This window comes from Alligator sinensis, unplaced genomic scaffold (genome assembly GCF_000455745.1).
Source record: "Alligator sinensis unplaced genomic scaffold, ASM45574v1 scaffold216_1, whole genome shotgun sequence".
In the NCBI taxonomy this organism is placed as follows: Eukaryota; Metazoa; Chordata; order Crocodylia; family Alligatoridae; genus Alligator; species Alligator sinensis.
Window position 1 is genome coordinate 2,298,786 of NW_005841868.1, and position 16,474 is coordinate 2,315,259.

Consider the following 16,474-nt stretch of genomic DNA (forward strand, 5'->3'; position numbering starts at 1 on the left):
TTGGTAAACTTTAAAAACAGCCTGGGTCTCTTCACAAGCACAGCTTTCCCCTTCTACCTCATCCACCCATTTAAGAGAATACCCCTTCAGAGAAGATTTGGGGAAACCCAACAACTCTGCCTTGAGGGTGAGCAAAGGATATTCCTAGAAAAAAACAACCTGCTTTCAGCGTGAACCCACACTGCACAGCATCATGTTCAGACCCCTCGGGTTCATGTCCATCACTGGGTCATGTTAGTGACTTGTGTATTGCAGCTGATATTCAATCCCAGCCAAAACGCATGGGCAGATCCCTGTAAATTGCAGCTAGGAGTGCCACTGCCTACTGTTAAATCATTACATGTAGAGACTGTTCCTCGTATGCCCACCTCGGAGGACAATGCTACAGTGCAAATCCTTAGTCACCACAGATTCCCAAGGACAGGGGGAAAAAATTATGCCAGGTTCTGGCAGGAGAGCTGCTTGTGTGTTCGTGAGTAACTGGAAAGGGAGATGCTTAAAATCCAAGATGAGTTCTCTGTCTCTCATTTGAATGATTTTTTTTTTAAATGTGACCAAGAGAGGGCTGGATTTGCTTACAGAGCAGTATTTGCTGGTGCTGATAGTTCTGTAACTATAGTTTCTATCAGACAGGCAGATATATCAGGAGATATGTCTGTAATGGCAGTGATAAGCAAGGTGGCTTTTCCCTTTATCAGAGTTTGACTCATCTGTCTTCTGTTCACAGCACCTTTGGGGAGCTGAAGACTGTCCGACTGCCAAAGAAAATGGCTGGAACGGGATCACATCGTGGGTTTGGATTTGTAGATTTCCTCACCAAACAGGATGCCAAGGTGAGGCTTGGGCCGTGGTCCTCTTGCCATCCTCTTGTCTGTTTTCACCCCTCAGACTGCAGTAGTTTGAGGGAAAGGCCTTGCCTATGATGGGGATTAGCTCAAATATTAGCAATCAGTAGCCAGCCACCAGTGCATTTCTGACATACGGTGACTAACAGTGGTCACTGTAGACAAGGAAAGTCACTGGAGCTTGCAGTGTTGTTGTGACTTCTGTGTCCACCCTTGGGATTTTCAGTTACCTAGTTGGGATCTTAGCCAGTTCCCAATGCAGACAAGGCTAAACTGTGGCGATACTATAGGATTCCTTGTTGTACAATTTGGCCAGATAGCTCAGGATAATACCAGAGTATGATTGCCCAAGCACTAAAAGCTCTTCACTCCATCTGTTGGCATCAAGTTAACATGGTGCTGAATGAATCAGCAAGAGCTCACATAAAGGAAAGGTGAGAATAATGTAGTATGACTCCTTTTAAAAACACTTTCTAGAATACCTGGCAGGTAAACCTCTGTAGGATCCAAGCAATGTTACTTACCTTGCAGATAGGATGCGATTACATGGCAGATTAAAAACAGCTCATCATTGACATGGTTTTAAAGGAGGATTTATTCTTAGCGGATTTTACATGAGTCTAGAACAGGGGTAGGCAACCCTGGCACAGGTGCCAGGGTGTGGCACACAAAGGCATTTTGCTTTGCACTCACTCCTCAGGACAGTCGGTGGAAAAGGGGCTGGGGCAGCACTGCCACAACAAAGATCGGGCACCTTGCAGCTCCCTCGCTGTCCACCCCTGGCACGCCAACATCTTACAAGTCAAGGTTGCAGGTATTTTTGGCACTCTGCCCAAAGTTGCCGCCTCCTCATCTAGAATGTGTTCCCTGGAACAGGGTAACATAAAACAGTAGCAGCAAAAAAAAAAAAGAGAGAGAGTGGGTGTTGAAATGGACCAAACAGAACAAGAGGCTATAGGGAACAAAAACAGTTTAGAGTAGGGGGAAGCCATCCAAGTTGGCCAAAACAACTGTGGAAAAATTGTGTAATTTAGAAGGCAGCATAATGTAACAGGAAGATGTTTGTTTGAGAGCACCATAACCATAGTGCTAAATGCATCTGTGTCAACTGGGTTGTATCTACTGAAGTGGTTAATTTGGTTCATAGCCAGTAATCAAGTGCATTTCCTGTGGTCAGAGTGTGCTGAGATACTCATTATTCCCCCAAGATAGTATGTGTATTAGGAGAAGATGTGCTGGGCCTCTGTCTTGGCAAGCTAATTATTAGCTGTAGTAGATACTGAAGAGCCTGTATAAGACCATCAGGCTCTTCTAAGCAGAGCCAGCCTCTTTGGTTGGCAGAAACAGCTGTGCAACCTGTTGGCAGAGAATCCGTCAGTGCCTGGAATTTTTCTGACTCTAACTTCTCAATGAACGTGTGTGGTTTGCTGTCTCAGACTTTGTGTTTAATAGGCTTACATTGGAATGATCTTGAGCCATCACATTTATACATCTGCTTCCCCTGCATCCCCTCCTCTTTCTGCCAGTCATCAGTGAGGACTGGCTTCTCCAGTAGAATTGGAGAAATCAGTTGCAAATCACCTGTTAGCTTCCCCACTCCTCTGGGCTCAGTGCAGGGTTGTTCCTGCAGGGTGTGTAATGCTTTTATGGCAGTTAAGAGGACAGTGCCTATGGGAATGTCTGGTGTTTGGAAATGGTAGGAACCCACCAGGAACTTGTTCACTTCCCAGGGACCAAGAGTTGAACTCAAACTAGGAAAAGCTGTGGGGTACAGTTGATCAGAGTTCTTAGGAAAACTTGACTCTACAGTATGTGCAGCTCTGATGTTTGCCCTTTGCTTCCTTGAGGCACTGTTGCCTGGATTCACCTCCTTTCGCTTACCTTAGCATTAAACTGGGCCGTTTTTTTCACACTGGCAGTTCTGAGTCTACTGCTGGTGGCATTTAGTTTACTAAGGGCCTGTGTCTGTGAGGTCCAATCCAGCTCCAGTCCTGCAAAACACTTAAGAATGTGTTCAGGAAATTTGCTAGATCAGCAACTCATTTCTAGTTAGGCTGTAGTTGGACTACATTTAGAAGGCTTCTCTTTGAACTTTCAGGAAGATATGCGATAAGTAAAATAAAAGCAGCCACAGCCCAGTGGAAAGAGCATATACCCCGACAGTTGAGAGACATAAGCTTTATTTCCATTTTGCCACTGACAGTGTGTGTGACCTGGGACAAGGCATTTTGCCTGCCTGCGCCTCAGATTCCTTATGTGTATACCAAGCATTGTCAGTGCTTGCCTTTCTTTTGATTGAGGTTTTTGGATGAAGAAGTCTACCTTCTGTAAGCTGTGCTATGAAGAATAATAGAATGGAAATAGTTAAGATTCAGTCCATGGGGATGGGGACTGTCTGATTTGGTTTGGTTGGAGTACTGTGGATTTTTATGGCATTCCATAACATTTTTAAAAATGTAACTGCATACCATATAAAATAAGAATTATGTGGCTCTTTGCATGCTGATCAAGTAGTGAGTACACAAAGCATTAGAGCATAACTCCTGCGGTTTATGGTGCTGTCCCAGAACTCCGCAATGGAATCAAAGGCTTGTAATTCACAATTTGTGTGTGCATATGCATGGCAAAATATTGAGGGATCAAACAGTTGTATAATAAAATCCAGGCTAGATTGGATCAATAGCCCATTGACTGAGAGTGACCCAGTAGCCAGTGTTTAAGAGGAAGGTCCAAGAAGCCTTTCAGTAGGCAGTTAGGGGATAACCCAATAGTTGGGAGCAAATTTATTCCCTACAGCATGGAGGTTACAACTTTAATTAACTAATATTTAATATTAATGAATATGTGTTTGGGTGTATTACACACTGATAATTGATATTCTTGTAATTATGTACGTATTTTATGTATTATTTGAAATATGTAGCAAGATTTTAAATAAGTATTTAAAATGATATTTCAAAGTGTTCCGTTTTTTCCCCATCATGTTTAAATCCAACTTTCTGGACTAAAAACAGAAACCACAACTGAGATCTAATCCATTGGTACCCTTTGCTATAATCATCTTCAGGGTGGTGGAAAAGTGAGTTCTGTGAAAGCCATGTGGTCCATGGAAACTTCAGTGGAAATATACATGGAGTAGACCTGTTCTGCCTGGTGGACTGCTAGGTGTCTGCCTAGGTCTGACCATCTTGATTCATACTGATTTGAGGTCAATTGCTGTGGGGTAACTTGGTCTGGAGGTGAGGACCCGTCTGCTACTGTGTTGCATGTCACACACAGAGGTTGCCTGTGCCACTTGTGGCATGTGTGCTCACAAGTTGGCCAGCCCTGACTTTTCATGGGAGTGGAAGCTAAGTCCCAGGCTCAGTGGACCAGGAGGCTGATTACAGCAAATGGGTCCTTCCAGGTTGTAACCCAAGCTCCAGCAGTGGCTTGCTCAGGCTGCAAAGGTGGGTAATCTTTCCAAATTTCAAGACGGATTCGGAGGTAAGAGTAGACGATGTTATCATTTTAGACAGGGTTAATTGATTTTTAAGGTCAGAAGGGACCATTGGATTATATAGTCTGACCTCCTGTGTCACACAGGGCATAGAATTTCTCTGTTAGGCCTGTATTGATCTTTATTCAAACTACCATCAGCTTGGCATTCCTCTGTGTACTTCAAATGTTGGCTTTTTCAGCAGTGTATTGTTGTGTGGCTTTTCTGTGAAGTCTGGTTCATCACTCTTTTTTGTATTTTGTGTACAACCCATCACTAGAGTTTTGTCTCCAATCAGATTGTCTGTACCTCTAGGGAGGCTACTCAGTTTAAGATCGGTGTGGCCTTAAACAAAAAGGATGGGAATAATATATTTGTGAGCGAATCCCCTTCCTCACACTCCCCTTAAAGATAACTTGTAAATACTCAACAGAAAGGTTCATAAGGGACTAGCAAAATATAGCTTATTTTACCTTCTATTGCAGCCATATAAAATTCCATAAGTGAATATTTTGTTTCATGAGTGAAAATAGCACATGATTTTTCTCTTCTTAAATCACAATAGAAGGTAGCTGTGTAGATGCTCTGACTGCTCTAGTGAGGTTTCGGGACAGGACTGCAGTGCTGGTAATGTATGAAAGCCCAGCAAATTGCATTGCGAGGCTTGCTGTTAGTTAGGGTTTAGAAAGTGTTACAGGAGGCATAAATAAAATCAGAAAGATCTCTAGGGCTGGCCCCGATTTAGTCACTACCTGTGTATGTGACTTTCCACAAGCCACGTGTCCTGTTTATGTTCACTCCTTCCACCTGTAAAATGGGGATAAACTATATTTACGTGCCCTCACCATTTTTCTGGTCACACCCATTTATAAACTCTTCAGGGCCGAGATTCATTCTCACTATGCCTTTGTACACCATGTAGCACAAATTAGCCTAAACCTCCAGAGTTATTGTTCTTATACAACTATGTGTAACCTGGGAGCTAGCATTTCTCTGACTATGTCCGAAACAAGTGTCAGATGTACAGCAGATGCAAGCCTGGCTTCCAAGCAGTGGGGACATGATTGGAGCTGGAGATAAAAGTGCTAATTTGTCAAAACTGGCCTCCCCATCAAAATTGTTCTTTTTCTACTCCCTACAGCACAGGGATGATGCTTGTCAGGGAAAAGCCACAAGCCTAAAACATGAGGGCATCGGCTCTCTTCTCATTACCTATGCCCCACAAAGAAGCAGCCACTTTATGGCGGCAACTAGCCTCACAAGGATTAAATACCAAGTCCAGAGTGTTTTGGGCCCGTTCCCTAAGATGACACAGATCATCTTAAGCAAACTCCAGGATAAAACAGTTCCCTGATCCTAGTAGCTGTTTTTTAGTCCTTCTGTAGCTAACCTTCCTGCCTTCTCACACGGAGCTCTTTCAGCCTTCAGAGGAATCAGGTGCTCATCAAGAATTCCATTGACACCTTCCAGGCTAGTTCTGATAATTGCTTTGACAATCCCTTCTCCCATGCTCAAATATTTCTTGCTGTTGAGGTTTTGCCACAGAACTGGGCTGGCTGGACCCCTGGCCTTTCAGAGAGCTGACTACCTTGTTTTACAGGCTTCTCTTACACACTGTGCGACTGTGAGGGACCTCCTGGCTTATCAGGCTAGTCCTCTGCTCTTGGAGGCATCATATAATTATATTTACACATTTTGGCAAGTTCTCTCTTAAAACTAGCTTCTTTTTTTTTTTTGGTTTCCGTTATTCCTGCAGGAAAGGTGTTCCTCAGCCTCTTTCCTCTGATGGCTAGACAACCTCATAACATCCCCTCCAATCTTTGATCTCACCTGTGACATCAGTTGGCCCTAGATGTTGACTTGGCCATAACTTTTAAGGCTGTGTATAGAGCCTGTTATGTTTGGTCACTGCCCCCTTGTCCCTGCCAGTGTTCAGGAGCTCACCTTGCACTGAATCCTGGAGCACAATAAGCGTGCCACCCATCAAAAGATTGCTTTGCGCTTTTCTTCCGTCAGGCAAAGTGTCTTTATTTTATTTTTTTCTCCCCTATCTCTTTGAGGGATTTAATTGCCTCACAAGCGGCACATCAAGTATACTCCATTGGCTGCCTTGCAAAGGATGAGCCATGTAGTGATGAATAGCATTCTGAATATTGTAAACACATACGTAATTGGCTCTGAATTTACTGCAAAGTGGGAAATGAGGGAAAGGTAGGCCGAGACCTTCCAAGCTGAATAGTCGTGGTTTGAATGAGGTGCCTCTCTTATAAGAGGGGTAACTTGGAAATGGTATATAAACTTTGCATAAAACATGTTGGTTTTGCAATAGAAGCATTAGGATGGTTTTGTTGGGCTTTTAAAGCCTATAAACTGCCTTGTTCAACTTTTTCCCCAGGGCAGTTGTAGTGGCTTTCCATAAGTGTAGGCTGGGATTTTCAAAGTGGCCTAAGAGATTTGGGACTTCTTTTTGGATTCCCAGGCATTGTGTTTAAAATCTGTGTCTCAGGAATAAAGTCTGTTCTTAACAGGGGTGGCCAATCTGCAGCGTGTGTTTCACAAGTGGCACAGGCAGCCTGTGTGTGCAACATGCCGTAGATTTGGGATGGGACAGGCAACATAACAGCAGACAGGGCAGGGAGCAGAAAGCAGAGCAGCGTATTGGGCAGGGATCACAAGGCAGGAAGCAGAAAGCAGAGCAGCAGATTGGGCATGGGCACAGGACAAGAAGCAGGAAACAGAGCAGCCAATCAAGATGTGAGGGGCATTCAGGGAGGGTATGGGACCTGCTGAAAAGGTTGACCCCCACTGGAGTAGCACATTAGGCTTCAAGTAGCTCCCTGGAAGCTGCTGTTCTGTGTGAGTAAGTGTATCTGAATCAGAATATCACGTTTGACTTTACAATTTAAAGGCTTTCAAGATGGGGACTGTCTCTTGCCATCAGTACAGCTCCTAGCATGATCTGTACTGTGATCACCTCAAGTTGCTGAAATAATACAAATGTGGATGCACCAGTGGAATGCAACTGCTTCTGGTGCATGACACAACTGTGCTTCAGCAGAGCACAGCAACTGTAAACGTGTTAGGATAGGAAACGAAGAATCTCACATCTAACTAGAAGTGAGAAAGATGATATGCTCACATTGGAATTTAGCCAGAATAGAACTTTTTAACACCCTGGCTGTTGTAAAAAGCACCGTAGGATTTTTAATAACCACAAGCCAAGTCCTCAGTTTTATGTCTCATCTGAAAGACGAGCGTTAAGTTAAATGCATTTAATTTTGTGGCTGTGTGGAGGAATTTGCTTTGCACAGATCATTGTTGCTAATGACAGGTTGACGCTAGCTAAAGCAGGTCTAACGTATTCATATGTTTTCTGGAGAACCCAGTGCCAAGACTTGTGATTTTTTTTTTCCTCCCCCACCTCCACCCCCAGCTATTACTGCCGGGAGAGTTTCCACACACTTTTCCCCCGGCTGATATAAAATTACATCTGGTCTCCAAATAGAAATTGCCCATTCGGGAAAGATGCTCAACCCTTTAAAAAAAAAAAAAACCTGGAGCTCAGCTGGCATAGCAGGGAATGTCCTCAACTGGGACTATATTTTTTTAGGAAGGAAGGGAAATTTATCAACAACCTAATGTTGTTGACCCTTTGTCCCTCTAATGACTTGGGCCCTAAGGCTTTTATGCTTGAGTATTTAATAGAGCAATAGGGAATAGAGAGGCAGAGCAGCCGTGTCCCCAAAATTAAAACAGCATTTAGGGATGGTGAGCCACAGCACCCTAGGGAGCTGAACTCAGTGGTCCAGTCTCTTGATCTATGACTTTTCAAAGCCCCAGCCCTGCAGACTCCATTACAAGCAAAATATTTCTTTCTGCCTTCCCCTCTGAACAGCCCCATCTTTACACAGCTGCACTCACTGGTCCTTCATTTTGGAATCTAGCTCAAAATTACCCTTCTGAATTAAAAAAAACAAGTCACCTTCCATAGACGTACCCCAGTCCATCTCTTTAGCCACCTTTTTCTCCTTCTACCTTCTTCTAGCAATCTGTACTGCTTTCTTTACTCCCTCTCTTCTGCTCCCCTACCACATCTCCAACCCTTCCCAAGGTACAAGTATTTTGGCAGAACTGCTTCCTGTATCAAGGTTTCAACTGCTCGCTATCAGAAAGCACACTTTGAGCTTTTTTTGGTTGGTTCTTTTTCTTTGCAGGCAGATGTGTGAGTAAACTGGCTGATTTTTTTTTCTGTTTTCCAATGTTTTCTGCAGTGTTTTTTCATTCCTGTGTGTTTTCTAGTGCCTTCTAACAAGTACCCTGTCAGCAGATTACAAATCAGCAAAGTGTAATTTTATTATTGAACTTGGCAAAGTATTTTGGGGTGCATAAGGCACTCTGCTACTGAAAGCTGCATTAAGCTGGTCTAGTCTATTCACTGCACACAGAGCAGCCATCTCTAACTCAGCTGGCCGATTCTCCCAAAGCCATATTGTAATTTTAGGACTGTAAGTAGCATTTAACTAGCAAAGAGTTCCTGCCATACCAAGCTATTACATTAAGCTAAAGCAAATAGAGCAAAAATCAAACTCACAAGGGTTCAGAAGCAAGATTTAAAACATGATCATGTCCTATTTTCCAGAGACATTAGGCCTGTGGTTTTCTTGCAAACACTAAAGCATTTTGAAAGCAAGAGAGATTTGGGAGGGTAGATGGAGTATTAAGGAGGGGAGAGCCCTTTGATTTTCATGTAACTGGCTTGTTCTGTATTAGCAGATATAGCCGCTGCCCAGTTGTGAAGAAGTTCTTTTTTTTTATAAGTATTTCTCAGTTACCAAGGGTACTTGGAGGCTTAGGGTGGGAGCCCTTTTCACAGATGTAGCAGTGTAAGTACTAATACGACGTGGGGGGTTAGAGGTCTGCTCCAATGAGTTTGAATCTTGGATGAATAGCCAGCCATAGCTACGATTATCAGCAAGTAGCTTAGATGTGGCGAAAGTGTGACCCTGAAAGTTCAGCCAGCTTCCTTCTGAAAGAGGTCCTGAAAAGGGTGAAAACATGTAGAATTATGCTCATTTCCTTTCTTATTTATGGTGTGTAAAGAATAGGGATTTTTTTGTCCTTGCATACATTTTTTTTACCTGAGAGAGATCAAGAATGTTAAGCCTCCGTATCTCTGGAGGAATTGCAGAGATGCTGATCTGGGAGGGGAATGGTAGGGTGGGGGGGTCACTTCTCAGCCATTGAGTTTTAAACAGTCAGAATTTAAAAAAAAAATCAATTGCCCTTTAAATCGTGTAAGGGTTTCTGTGGTGCCTCGTGATTCCTACCAAATCTCTACTTGTTCACAGATTCCTCCAGCATAGACACAAACTGAATTTTTAATGTAAAGAGCCAAGGCGAAGGCAGCAGTCTTTTTTAAAAAAATCCAGCCATTTAGGCATTCTTAACGCATCCTGAATAAATATAGGCCTGAACATGTCTTCCCTGCCCCCTCACCATCTTTGGGAAGTCATTGTGAAGCAGGACCCATGGAGATCACAGATCCCGGCATGCAGTGCTCCATCTGGATCCATGCAGGCTGGCTGGAGTGTCCCAGCATGCTAGAACATGTGTTCTCCCCAGGCAGCACCCTACACTTGTAATGCAGGTGGCTGTAAACAGCTTCATTTTCTGCAGATTAGGCGTGGCCCACCAGCCTTCTGGCTAGCTACCAATGGGACCTGTGGCAGAGTACAGGGTGGCTGCCCTGTCGAAGTGTGTACATGTTCCTGGATCCTTTTCATGCAGCCTTTTCTTTTCCTCATACAGTGGGAAGTGAGAAATTAAAAAGTATAAATTAACAAATGAGACCCAGTGATTAGAGCCGCAGTCATTTGCCAGAGTTGGAATCGCTCTTTGTGCCAATGTAAACAGCCATCACAACTCCCTACTGCCGACTCCCCCCGAGTGTTTATTTAAGCCAACACATTGCTCTGCTAATTGGATAACATTCCATGTGAAAATAGGCCTTTAAAACAAGAGCAGCAGCAAATAAAAACAGCTGTAGCTGCAAAAATACTAGGAGCTACAGCCTTCAGAGGAGAGAAGACACCCAACTTAAAATTATGCGTTCTTCCTTTTCCCAGTACAAGTCCATATAGTTTAGAGAGAAAAGGAATAATAGGAGAAGAGCAGTGGTGACAATAAAATAGTGAATGATATAGAGAAGGCAAGCCTGCTTAACCCTTCCTCATAATGCTTGAATAAAGGGATGGTCAACAAAACAGGCAAGATATTTACAAATAGCATTTAAAAGCAAAGACAGAGAGAGAGAGAGAGTGTGCGCGCGCGTGTGTGTGTGTGTGTATGTGTGTGTGTGTGTGTGTGTGTGTGAAAATAAAATTTTAAGTGGTTAATTAACCTGCAGGACTCATTACTGCAAGATGGCGTTGAGGCAAGAGCTTTTTAATATAAAAGCATATAAAGCCTTTTGCTTTGTAATAGAAACCATTAACAAAGGTGGGCTGAAAAAAGCATCTCCCCTTTATTGGTCAGTGAGTCACTAATACGAGAATTCTTGCACCTTCCTTTGATGCAGCTGGGACTGGTTGGTCTTGGAAGTGGGACTCAGAATAATGTTAATGAGGTAGTCTGGCCAAGTTCCAGAGTGACTGACTATATGTGGTTAGAGATGGATGAACTTTTTTTCATATAATAGTAACTTTACCCACTGAAAAATGCAGTTTCGATTTAACCAAAGCTATTCCAAAACACAGATCAAATTCAGCAAATAGTTTTCACTTTAAAAAGGAGGCAGAACATTTTGAAAAAATAAGCACATTTTCTTTTGGTGTTTTCAAAATGAAACATTTTGATTTTCATTGCAAAACTGAGCTATACTTTAAAGAATTAAAAAATAGTGTAGGGTCTCAGGGTGGGAGAGGTAAATAACCCAACGTGAACTGTTTGGTTTTTGAGTTCAACAAAACATTTTGGTCAACTTAAAATGATTCCTGTATCACTACCACCTCTTCCATCTCTTTGTAGATTTTTGGTACAGGCAGTGAACAAATATTCACACACCGCTGCTTTAAAATAATGTACATTTAAGCCTCTGAAGCTTTAGTTGGATAGAATATTCAAATCCCTACCTTCAGTTTTGTTTAGTGTTATTGGATGCTGTTAAACAGACCTTATATTCCATCCTAGATGTGGTTGCATTTCACTACCTGATAAAATGATCTGCAGTGGTTTTGCATCCAGGTAAGACAGGGTTGTCAAACTCATTTGGCCCCATGGGCCAAATGAGGGGTTTGGGGCTGATATGTGGGTCACATAGGGCCCACAGACCAGCCCCATGCACCAGAGCCAGCACACGGGGCCAGTCTGGCATGGGCACCTCATTCCTGGATCAGTGCTGCAAAGCCCTGGTCTCAGGTTCATGTACAGCTGGCATGAGTTGTGCACTTTACGAAGGGCCAGTTCCAGACAGTACGCAGGGACTGTCTCTGGTCCTAATTCAGACTGGCCCCAGGGCCAGCATACAGGACCAGTCTGGCATGGGCACTGCATGAAAGGTACATCCTGGACCAGCCCCCTATGCTCTGTGTATCACCCGCAGCACCAGGACCAGCTCTGAATGCCATATGCAATGCACAGGGCTGCAGCCAACACATGCCACATGTGGAGTCAGTCCAAGACCCACAGGCCAGCTCATAGGGCTCCCTGAGCCAGATCCAGCCTGCATGCTGTATCTTTGACACCCCCAATGTAAGACGATGGATGGACTTGTTCCACGGAAGTTAGTTCACAGGCCCCAGAAACAGGCCTTATCTTAACTTTTAACTGACACAGTTAAAAATGCATTTTTGATTCCATCTATATCTGTACATAGCAACCTGTCAGTTTGTTGTAAAGCCTTTTGTCCCTTGGGATGAACTGTACTATAGAAATGTTTGTTCTAGGTGTCTGTGTGTTTGCATAATGGAGTCTAATCCTGCAAGGTCCTGTGCACCTTCAACTCCTATTAAAGTCAGTAGAAACTGAGGACAAAAAAACATCTCCTTGGATCAAGCCAGTGTTCCCTGAACATTTCCATTGATCAGCTTAGGATATAGAAAGTCTTTTGTGTTTATGTTACACCAGACACTCGTATATTCAATGTCACTGTAAGGTCACGGCCACACCGATGTTCTTACGCAATATCGACTAATAGCGAGGCATCTTGGCCTTTCTTGTAAAAAATAAACTCACAGCAATGAAATAGGGGAAAATTCCACCTTTGAATTCTGGTGCTTCTATGTTGTCCCTGTGATGTTTGTCATCACCAGAACTTGCAGAAGAGAAAGACTTCTCCTTACCAAGAGCTGGAGTTCTTGAAATGTATTGGCTAAGCCACCCTGCTTTAAAATAGCTGTCAGTCCCAAGGCAACACTCTGTTTCATGCTGTCACTTTGGTGTACCAGACAAGTGACATGGTGAGTGGGGTGTTTTCTTGAAGTCATGAGAGCACTACAGAGTTCTTCCAACTCTCTGTAAAAGCTGCACTCCCAGCTTATGCACCTGTGATATTATGTCATGTACCTCTGGAAGCGCTATAACATTCCTCCTTGCTTGCATGCCCAGTGTGTGCTGATCTTCATTTTCAGCTGTACACTCCCTCTCTTGGGTTGCTCCCACCCACCACCGTTCCTATTTTAACCATGTACGCAGAGTCCTTCAACCATCTCTTGTCCAAGGAGATGCTTTCATAAGGAACTGTATTCGAGCCTACTGTTCTTCCTCACAGAAAGAGCTGTCCCCTAGAGCAGGCAGCTGTATTGAGCTGCCCTCTAGAGTGCGGGAAGGCTTCATTAATGAAGGAGTTTAGCAGCATCAGCATTGTGCATAAAACTCACAGTTTCAGTATTTCGAGAGGGTCCCTAGGAACCTTTTCCATTGTGGGGGGTTGGACAGTGCAGGGATAAGGCACCATAAAATAAACTGAATAGATGCAGTTGTCTTTTTTTCTTTCTCCCTTGACAAAGAATTTATATTCTCTCTCCTTTTAATTCTGCAGAAAGCCTTCAATGCCCTGTGCCACAGCACCCACTTGTATGGCAGGAGGCTGGTCCTGGAATGGGCTGACACGGAGGAAACAGTGGAGGCCCTGAGACGGAAAACTGCTGAACATTTTCACGGTAATGTAGCAGTGTCTTGCCCGGTCAGTAAATGTACCTCACACTGGCATGTTCCCTCCTATTTGACTGGTAATCTGGCATGCACTGTTGATTCTCACCAGCCCTTTTCTGAAGGATTGGCTGTTATTGTGGGTTGGCAAGTAGCTGGTGGGACCTGGGAACATAACTGCAAGGGGTATTGCATGGTGAATGCAACAGTCTCAGCCCACAGAAATGTGAAAGCCAAAGGAATCTCCTTTCCTGTGAGAGCTGTCTGCACTGAATATAGAGAAAAGCCACCAATAGTTTGAACTGTTTTAGGTTCCAGATAAGGTGAAGTGGCAGAAAACCAGCCTGACCACTCCCTTGCTTGTGCTTGTCTGTGTGGGTTAGCCCTTCAGATGCCAGCAGTTTCAGTGCATCCCATTACATGGCATTCACCCAGTGAAATGGCTTTCCACATGCCACATTAGTTTACTGCAGTGTGAAAGTGCCAAGGGGCAGGTGAGGATGAGAAGGCTCTTTCTATACCATTGGGCCTCTTTGAGAAATGAAGTAGCAGACTACATGCTTTGGCACAATGAAATGCCACATTCCCTCCAGCTATGTGTTAAGGTAGTACATTTCAGTGCCAAGAAAGGATGATTTGCAAGAAATACAGGCATCCAGGAGGAGGAGGATGAAACTCATCTCTGGCTCAAAGGAAAAAATGGAAGAAAGAGAACAGTTGAGAGCTGAGCAGCCTTTTGGCTCAGGTTTCAGAGGCTGGTGATTCCATGGATAAGCCCACTGTAGACTTCTATTGACAGCCATTGACAGGGGCAGATGCATCAATTGGCAAATATTTGTGTAAGGAGCGATCCCCTGGGTTCGAGGACTAAGGTGGAGATCAATGCTCTTCCTTGAGCCTTTCTGTACAACCTCCTTCCGATGCACTCCTGTCATTTGCCTCCAGGAAAAAGGGTTGAGATAAGCAATTCCAGTGGAGTGGGGAGGACAGCACTTTTAAATATGTAGAGGTGAAAAGAGGCAAGCCTTGCTTCCTGTAGTCTCCTGACCCTAATAGATCTGTCCCTTTCTCTCTGGAGCAGCACCTTGCACACCCTCTGGTTTATTGCAGGTATTTTGGTCAGAAAGATCAGGTCTGCAGTGAAACGGAGGAGGCTGGGTACTGTTAGATTAGGATGCAAAAGGGTAACAATCAGATGTTGATGAAGAGCTAGTAAGTTCAGGGAATAACAACCTTAGCTATCAGCATGACACTAAAAGGGAGAGTGAGTATTTCTAGGGAGTCATGTGGACATGCTTGTGAACAAGGTTGCAGCACAAGGGGGTGCCAGTGCACTAGGAGGAAGAGTATGTTTAGGCTTGGGAGTAGAGGGTTCTCAAGGTGACCTACATCTGGCCCAGGTTTGAAGACGGGAGCTGCAAGGAAGATGACTCATTGGTCCCCTTTGTACTTAGGACTTTCAACCTCCTGTCTTCTCAATCCATGGGAACCTTAAATCTCCAGGAGCCATTTGGAAATCTGATTGTGACTTTTAGTGGTGACAACAGATCTAATGCAGGTTACCCCCTCCTCCCTGCCCACCCTGTCTTACCCCAAGCAGGACTACAAGCAGCTCCCACCAGACCCCAGCAGGTGTCCTGCTTGGTGGGTCATTGGGAACTGATGTAGCAGAGAATAACTCGACAGAAGACATAGGTTGGGAGCCAAGTAAGCATTGGATCCTCAAAATCTCAGCTATGGGATGAGGGAGGGTTAAGTTATAGCCATCAGGGATTGAAAACAAGAGCAGAGGAGGTGTTCATCTGGCCTCAAACCCTTCTTGATGTTGAGGTGCTAGAAAAGAAAGAAATAGACCAAGTGATTTTGTCCTTGTAGCTCCCCATATACCCACAGAAAAAAATGCTCCAGACTAATTGCTGCTTCTAGCTGGCATTCAGCTAGTTCATGCTTGGCAAAGTTTTCTGGGGAAGATGTAATAGGCTTGACCCGCTATATTGGAATCAGGGCTTGAAGCAATGTCTGTTAGAGCATCTGCTTAAAAGGAATGTTCATAACAAAACGTCTCTGGGGCACTGCAGGCTAGTGCATTGTCACAGAAAGGTTTCTGGATTCAGTCTTTCCAGGGAGACAGCTGTTTCTTTTTCATGCTTTAAGTGCAGACCCTAACAGAAGGGGCTATCTAGGTTTTATATAAAATACCCAGTACAGCAGCCCTGATCCTGTTTCAAGCCTCCTGGCAATTTGGTAAGGTTTGTAAATATTTAATGATGATGATGTTGCCTGAGATCCCAACTGCTTTTGGCCCCTGGTTTTACTTGTTGCCTGAGATCCCTGTGCTTTGACTATATTTGGGATACTTTGCTTGCTTTTGAGTGGCCTGGAGTTTTCCATTCTAACATCCTACCTTGCACCTTATTCCACCACTGTAATAATAAGGGAAATGAAGAGAAATAAACACTACAGCTACATCTCTCCCTTGCATAGCAGTTGCTCATAGTATTCCATCACCATACTGTTTCCCAGTATAGCCCTTCATCTGAGTTGGGGGCAGGGAAGCTGATTTTGCATTGGTGGAGCCAGACATGATGTGGTCATGTGCTGTGCTATACCCAACTTTGTGTGCCAGTGCACTGCAGTCTTGCTCTGAAATCCTTCCTCTGCTCCCCTTCTAATCCAGCATTGGCCTTCTGGTGCTGTACTCTGCATGATTGTTGCAGTGGGGCTAAGAGCTTGTGCAGGGAGTGAGCTGAGCCCATGCAGATCATTACATGAAGCCACATACGAATTTCTGAAAACCAAACCTTTCTACCAGTCATTCTTTCTTCTCTCCCTAGCCCTTCTATCCCCACGCAGCTAGTTGTTTCGCTGGCATAAACAGCTGTAACCACCCCCATACTCTGCTGTCCTGCTGTGCTGACCACAAGCACCCATCGAGTATGGCTGAGCTTTAGATTAGCGGAGCAAGTCACACAGTGAAACGCTTTCCATTTGTTGCCAGCCCTGA

General features: G+C 44.1%; 1 protein-coding gene across 3 annotated transcripts in view; it reads left to right on the top strand.

Annotated features, from left to right (window-relative positions):
* RBM19 (RNA binding motif protein 19) overlaps nucleotides 1-16,474 on the top strand; it is a 121,658-nt gene that overhangs the window by 72,077 nt on the left and 33,107 nt on the right. For all 3 annotated transcript variants that reach the window (XM_006016794.3, XM_025193064.1, XM_006016795.2), the window contains 2 exons: nucleotides 728-833; nucleotides 13,361-13,481. In XM_006016794.3, the coding sequence (XP_006016856.1) occupies nucleotides 728-833; nucleotides 13,361-13,481 (227 nt within the window). The remainder of the gene's footprint in view (nucleotides 1-727; nucleotides 834-13,360; nucleotides 13,482-16,474) is intronic.